Source organism: Sinocyclocheilus anshuiensis, unplaced genomic scaffold (assembly GCF_001515605.1).
Source record: "Sinocyclocheilus anshuiensis isolate Anshui unplaced genomic scaffold, SAMN03320099.WGS_v1.1 scaffold730, whole genome shotgun sequence".
NCBI classification, from domain to species: Eukaryota; Metazoa; Chordata; class Actinopteri; order Cypriniformes; family Cyprinidae; genus Sinocyclocheilus; species Sinocyclocheilus anshuiensis.
In genome coordinates, this window is record NW_015544160.1 from 297277 (window position 1) to 305191 (window position 7915).

Consider the following 7915-nt stretch of genomic DNA (forward strand, 5'->3'; position numbering starts at 1 on the left):
AACCGCATAAACACATTTCATTACACCAAATACACCAAATAATGTTCTTTTTAGCAACATCATATGACCCTTTAAGACCTCATTCACATTCATTGTATGGACCAAAAAAAAAAACAAAAAAAAAGTAGTGAGACATTTTTCAAAATATCTTCTTTTGTGTTCCACTTGAGAAATAAACAAATAAAGGTTTGGAACAACTTGATTTACATTTTTGGTTGAACTATTTGATTCTTGACAGCATATGTGGCATAATATTGACTCATGCCACTCTTTGGAAAAATTAATTGGAAAAAAAAGTGTACAATAACATACAGTGGGTACGGAAAGTATTCAGACCCCCTTAAATTTTTCACTCTTTGTTATATTGCAGCCATGAGAGGATCTGCAAGGAGGAATGGCAGAGGATCCCCAAATCCAGGTGTGAAAAACTTGTTGCATCTTTCCCAAAAAGACTCATGGCTGTATTAGATCAAAAGGGTGCTTCTACTAAATACTGAGCAAAGGGTCTGAATACTTAGGACCATGTGATATTTCAGTTTTTCTTTTTTAATAAATCTGCAAAAATGTCAACGATTCTGTGTTTTTCTGTCAATATGGGGTGCTGTGTGTACATTAATGAGGAAAAAAAATTAACTTAAATGATTTTAGCAAATGGCTGCAATATAACAAAGAGTGAAAAATTTAAGGGGGTCTGAATACTTTCCGTACCCACTGTACACTTCATTTCATTTGATTAGGTTGTTCGAGGAATATAGTCAAATAGCTTTAACACTCATGAAAAAGAAATGGCGTGGACTTTCTTTATGCTCATTTTGTTGTAGCACCCTGCAGCTTTACTACAGGTTCTGTACTTTTACCCCTCATTTTGGCACAAGATTACAGGTCATTCTCAACTCCCGGTTACATTACATTTACTGTAAGTCTTTAAAGACTTTATAGATGTTGAGTTATTCATTTCTTTTGTCAGGATTTTGGTACTATAATAGTATGTTGCCTGAACATTCCTGGATTTAAAGAAATAGTAACATTTGGTTCCAACTCATGGATATGCGTATGGCTAATTCTGGGTAATTAGTGTTAATGCACTGTGACTGTTGATGCTGGTTTGCTACAGCTGACTGCACACAGTAAATGGGACATGAATGGCATGGGTTCAGTAGCATGAATTTAAATGAGTTGAAGATTCCTTAAGGACATTTGGTTAAGTGCATATGAATGAAGTTGCTCTTGGTCCGTCGGAGGTGAATGGACAACCAGAAACCCACACTGTGATACCTGAGTTTAGAAGCAACAAACTTCTGTAATGAAGATAAACACTTTCTTTAAGCATACCCAGGTCACACTTCACAGAATAGTTAGCATTCAGAGTTAAGTCCGGTCTGAACAGGAGGTGTGTGAGAATGTTAAGGGTGTGTGTTTTGTAGCTTTAAAACTCCAACCAAGTCTTAAAGTAGATTATGAGCTTTCAGCCGTACCTGCAGCGGGTTAACAGATTCAGTTCCCATTCAGATCTCACTATCTGGCTGTGATCATTACGCTGATAGCAAACACAATGACTCAAGATTGAACATGCTGGGACGTAAAATAATTTAATCCGGACTTTGTGAAGATGAACTAGTGCACACAGGCTACGTGGTTTGGATTTTATGACAGACTATGTCTTTGGAGTCAGGTCTCTGTCTCCCTCAGTCCTGAGGTAGATGGGGACTCTTTGAGTCTATCAGGACAGCTTGCAAGCGATTAGTGCATAGAGGGGCTAGGGAAGTGATCAATGGGAGACCCCTCTGCTGAGGAAGGTGAGCTTGAATTTACTAGATGAGCATGGAAAGATAAGACATTACTGACTTAATGTGTTAATAATTAAGTAACAGATTTATTGATGCATTTGATATTCTATACTAGTTTAACTATCAGGTGATCTGATCAAGTTTTATATGTTGACAATGACCTGTCGACTTAATGAATACTTCTGAAACTTTTATGTGCTAGTCAGAAGGTTGAGTGTAGATTCTACCAAGGGTTAAGGGCCATGGTTATTTATTTTAAAAAGTTTTGTGCCATTTGGAGTACATGGGAACTTTTCTTCTAATACCTTAACAATTTCTTAGTTTCTTTGGCTAATTCTGTGAGAGTGCAGAGTTTTTCAGAAACAAAAGAGCACTGATGTTGTGGGAAAGTCTCTAAATTGATACATAAGGTGTTAAAGGTAATTCAAAGGAAGAGGTTTTGTTACAGGAATGTTGGATGAATAAACCACTCATCAAAACTGGAGCAAATACACTTGGGGAAACCAGTTAGGTGAGATTCTGTAGGTTTTTCTGTAAGTAATAGTGAAAGTGTTGCACTGTACTGCTCTGTATAGTTTAGACTATATAATAATTAGATTAAAATGTTTGATTAAATTATTAAAATATACAACAAACTGTTAAAAGAGATGTATTTTTCTATCTAGAAAACTGCTTTTGCATATGTTTTATCTATTTACAGTGTTTAGCTGTCATTAGCAGGAGGGTAGTACATTTTTAAGTATCAAAATGTACTGTGGTGACCAGAGTGTGCTGTTAGTAGTTGGATCTTTTAAGAATCTTCAGCTTTCTGCTGATGTTGTAGTTACTTGTGAAAAGGTAATGGACAAGAACAAATATAAATGTTGTAAGGGAAACAGGTCAAAGGGAATCATTTAAGATTTTAAAGGGAATTTGGACAGAATCACTGTTTTACGGCTGATCACTGAGACGGCCAGCGATTCATTGAACGAGCCGTATAACATCAACTCTGCAATGGTTATTTATATCCAAAATATAGTGAAAACACTATTAATTAGCACAGTAACAAGATCGGCAGTTTAAGACATTAACTTGTGAGCACAAAACACAAGATACTTCTCTTTTCAATATAAATAAGGCTTTATTGGATAAATCTAAGACATATAAACTAATCTAACACATAAACACACGCATTCACACAAGTTGCAGAAAGAGAGAAAGTGAGGAAATAATGAGTTTAAGAGAATGAAATGTGAAATCCCAAGTTTACAGCAATATGTGCAATTGCATAGATCTGAACAACCATCAATCACTTAATTAACCCTCGCATTGAGTTCCTCAATGAGGTTAAAATTTATATTAAATGCACCAGTTCAGCTAGGATCTGGAGGTACTTGCGTTGCGTTGCCTGTACGGGGGTTCCCTTTGTAAAATTGACAATCTCCTTCCTGAGTTGTTATGATCAGTGTGTTCCTTTTGTGTTAATGTTGAAAGCTTTTCTGTGAAAGAGTTGGTTAGGCTTGCTTCAGACTGGCTAGTGCTAGGGTCTGATTTATGAACATCCTGTTGTCTTGGGCCTCTGTGGAATTCGGCTCCTCATGTTTCAACCATGTTTTGACCAAATCTTAGATTGTCTGATTCGGTCTGATATCCTACGATGTGTATTAGTGTAAGCACTGCTATACTAATCCAGTGCTATTCATTGGTTTGATCATTAGTGGACTAAATGAAACCTTAAACTTCAGTTGAAAGAAACCTGTTACCCCATAGACCAGATCACATGACCTTCTGTAACTCTTGAGTATGTTCTCAGATATCTGAACAATTTATTGCATGACATAATTCAGATGCTTTTATTAACTTGCAGTGTGATTTTTAAAATTCCTGACTGACAATTGGATTTAATCGGTGATGCCACTGAATTTTGCTGCTTGTTGATCCACTTGACCTTCATGTGTTCTTTGAGTCAAGTGTGTGAACTGTTGTTGTATTCTCTAAATGTAAGCTTACCTGTAAGGCCAGGTAACATGACACTGAACCGACAGATTGCTAAACCTTTAACAGCTTTCCCTTTTCATTCCATTATCTTTAAGTACACAATCTTCCACTTGGTTAGCTCTCTTTCATGTCAAATAATCAAATCCCTATTTTTTTCCCCTTCCTTTCCCCATCTGGTGGCTTTCTTTCCTTTGCTCATCTGATCCTGTTTTGCTGGCCTCCTGTGATGTAGATTTATCAGGTGCAGAAGGTAGGACATCTGATGCTGAAGATCTACTCTACACACTCATGTACAAAAACTCACTGGGGCGGTACCCTTTCAGATGGTACATCTTTGTATCTTATTTACCTCTAAAGCAGGGATGTCAAACTCAATTTGTGGAGGGCCTGCAGAATTTAGATTCAACCCTAATTAAACACACCTGATCCAACTAATCAAGTCATTCAGGCTTATTTGAAAACTACATGGTATGTGTGTTGGAGCAGGGTTGGAACATAACTCTGCAGGGCTCCGGCGTTCCAATAATTGAGTTTGACACCCCTGCTCTAAAGGGTGCATATTATGGCGCTTTTCCACTGCATGGTACGGCTCGGTACGGTTCACTTTTGGGGGGTTTTCCACTGGGTACAGTACCTGGTACTTTTTTTAGTACCTCCTCGGTTGAGGTTCCAAATGAAACGTACCGTTACCAAAACGTGACGTGTAAACCCTGCTGATCATGGATTGGCCGGAGAGAATCGTCACAACCTGCGTCAATGAACTTGCGACAGGCAGTGGAAAAGCACCATTAGTACCTTTTGAAAGGGTACCACCCCAGTGGTACCATTTCTTTGGCCATATTTTAATTCCTTTTCTTCTGGTGTTGCTTATTTAGCTGTTTCTGTTCTCTTCATGATTTTTTTTTTCTTAGGTTTTAGCTTCTTGACCTTTTTTTCTTTTTCACAATCTCTGGACATCACTGATCCATATTAATTTATCCTTCTAATATCAAATTCTATTAGTCTAATTTAATTATCTTTATATTATTCTTGTTACCTGAACTCCCCTTATTTTTTCTCTGCTGGGTTCTGCTGCATTTCTCTTTTCAGAAATATTATGGACTGGATAACCTGGACAACAAATGGGGGAATATTGAGCAGTGGATGGTACATTCACTGTTGAGATTTTGTGCTTTTTCTAGGCCTCTAGTTTCATCAGCATGTGATTTTTGACATGATAGGGATCCATTGCGATACAAGACGCGTTCATGTTCTGTTTGTTAATAATTTACAGAGTTTTGATGTTGGATATCAGGGTTGTGTGTCTCAACACTAGGTCAATAACTCTACATAGCTGATTTGCATTTTCACAAGTTGTCAACAAATGAAATAAGCCATTGTTCATCTGTTTACTGGCATTGTAGATATTTTAATGTACCCTAACATTCAAAAGTTTGGGATCAATAAGATTGTTTTAAATGATTTTGAAAGAAGTCTTATTATGCTTACCAAGGCTGCATTTATTGATTAAAACAATATGGTAAAAACAGTAATATTGTGGAATATTAGAATTACATTTTTTTATTATTATTTTAAAATGTAATTTTGTGATAGCAAAGCTATTTAATTACAGCAGCCATTACTCCAGTTTTCAGTGTTACATGATCCTTCAGGAAGCATTCTAATATGCCAAATTAATGCTCAAGAAACATTTCTTATTAGCAATGTTTAAAAATATATTTTTGTATATTTTTATATATATTATTTTTTTAAATTGATGAACAAAGTTCAAAAGAATAATATAGATTTAAAAAGGAAAACTTTTGTAACATTATAAATGTCTTTACTGTCACTTTTGATCAATTTAATGCATCCTTGCTGAATAAAAGTAAAAATAAAATCTTACTGACCCCAAGAATGTCAATGTATTACAGCTTTTCACATTATTTTACAAAATGTGAAAAAAATTGTGCATTTTGTCTTGAGTTTTTGGTTTGCCTGTTTTTAACATGATTGCTCTTGCATCAGTTATTACTGATTTGCATGCTGTCTTTGCATACACTGCCACTGCTCAACCTTGCTTGCTGAGTGTTGTGTATCTGTCTCTTTTGACATCTTGCTTATTCCTCTCCTCTCCTCCCTCCTGCTCTCCTCTCCTCTCCTCTCCTCTCCTCCCTCCTGCTCTCCTCTCCTCCCTCCTGCTCTCCTCTCCTCTCCTCTACTCTCCTCCCTCCTGCTCTCCTCTCCCCCCTCCCTCTCCTCTCCTCTCCTCTCCTCTCCTCTCCTCTCCTCTCCTCTCCTCTCCTCTCCTCTCCTCTCCTCTCCTCTCCTCTCCTCTCCTCTCCTCTCCTCTCCTCTCCTCTCCTCTCCTCTCCTCTCCTCTCCCTGCTCTCCTTCTCCTCTCCTCTCCTCTCCTCTCCTCAGGAGGACAGTGAGCGATATACACGTATCTCACGTATCTCACGTTCGGTTTGTATCTCTGTCTTTTAACTGTCTGTCCTCCTAAACCTTCCATAAACACTTCTCTAGCAAAACACTTCACAACAAGTTTGTTCTTCAGAAAAAAAAAAAACACTTGGATTTTATTCCAAACGAAAATACTTTGTCAGACTCATTTTGGGGCTCACTGTTCAGACTGATATGCTGTTTATGTGCACAGTGGTGAATTTTAAGTCTTTAAGCTCTTGCTAGCTGTGGAGTACATCTAATTTTGCCTTTTTTTCTCATCCATCAAGGTGTCAGATGATGAAGAACGGATGTCAGTGGGGAGCAGGAGCAACATACAGGTCAGTATCGGTGTAACTGTGTAGTTCCTTTCAAACCTTCTGTGCTGTTGGTCGGAGTGTTTGGTGTAGGTGTATATGAGTGTGTGCTTGCTATGTGCTGTCTAAGGTTATAAAACAGCCCAAAATGTTCTTCATGCTGATGGTGGTTTTGTTTGTCTGGGCAGTTGGATTTGGATGCGGCGGGTGCTTACGGCGGGGTAAGAATCTCAGGGCGGGAAATGTTTCTTTGGGCACGAATGTTATGTCATTACTTTCAGGTTCCTGTTAAAGTAAAATGAGCACATAATTGAGTTCACAAGACGTTTTTGTTTTTGCACTGTGGTGTGTTTTAGCTAAATAAGCTAATACCTGATGCTACATTTGTGACGTTTTGAATTGTTTCATCAACATTACAAAAAAAGGGGGTGTGGTCTGTACTCTGGATTTTATCGGATATGACCACATGTGACTAACATTTTTGTTATGTCTCAGAAGTGTCTGAATCTTCACCTGCATGTTCACAACTATGAAGTATTGAGCAGTTAATTCTGCAGTTTTAATCCTGCTTCCATTTCCCACCATCCTGTCCAGCTTCCCCAGGCCTCCTCCTATCAGTCACATAAGAAGTCCAAGAAAAAGAAGAAACATTCTTCCAAAACCGTACGTTCACAGCACTTATGCACGTCACATTTGTGTTGTGTAACAAGAAGATGTAATATCAATCATGGCTTGTCTATCCCACAGAGCAATGGCTATGACGATGATCTCAGCACATTGTCTAGTCGGGTTAGTGACCCAAATAACTGTGTGATGACTGATGATGGTGATTGAGTATTAACTAGTGTGTTGGTTCACCTATAATGACATCCAAGAGGCTGTTAATTTAGATGGATATGTGAGGATCATGATGCAGTAGTGTGACTAACTGTGGTGTGACGTGGTACAGATGAGTGTGAAGATTGTAAACTGAACTCTGTGTATTTGTGCGCAGAGCTCCAGACTCAGTGATGAGAGCAAAATGTCTCGCTCCTCTAGAATTGATCAGCAGTCGGTGGGTCTCAATCTGGCATCTCTTTGGGTGCTTTCACACCTGGACTGTTGTTTCGGAACTTGGTGCGTTTCCCCCCCTTAGCTCGGTTCGTTTGGGCATATGTGAACACGACAATCGCGCTCGGATCCGCGCCAAAACAATCGGTCCGAGATCGCCTGAACGAGGTGGTCTGGGCTCGATTGAAAACGAACTCTAGAGCGATTCGGTTGTAGTGAGAAAGCAATCTGATCCAACGGACCAACGAACCAGGCTATATCACAATTTATGATGGGTAATTACGTAAGTTCCGTGAAAAGCATTAGCTTTGTTGTTTTGCTAATACCTCAAAATGAACCTGTGAATGTCTGTGGGTGAGC

At 38.5% G+C, this 7915-nt stretch overlaps 1 protein-coding gene across 1 annotated transcript in view; it reads left to right on the top strand.

The window, feature by feature from the left end:
* The window catches only part of LOC107695587 (leucine-rich repeat flightless-interacting protein 1-like), a 42125-nt gene that overhangs the window by 19312 nt on the left and 14898 nt on the right, over positions 1 to 7915 (top strand). The window contains 2 exon segments of the mRNA XM_016495590.1: positions 3997 to 4014; positions 4854 to 4910. Coding sequence (XP_016351076.1) covers positions 3997 to 4014; positions 4854 to 4910 — 75 coding nt within the window.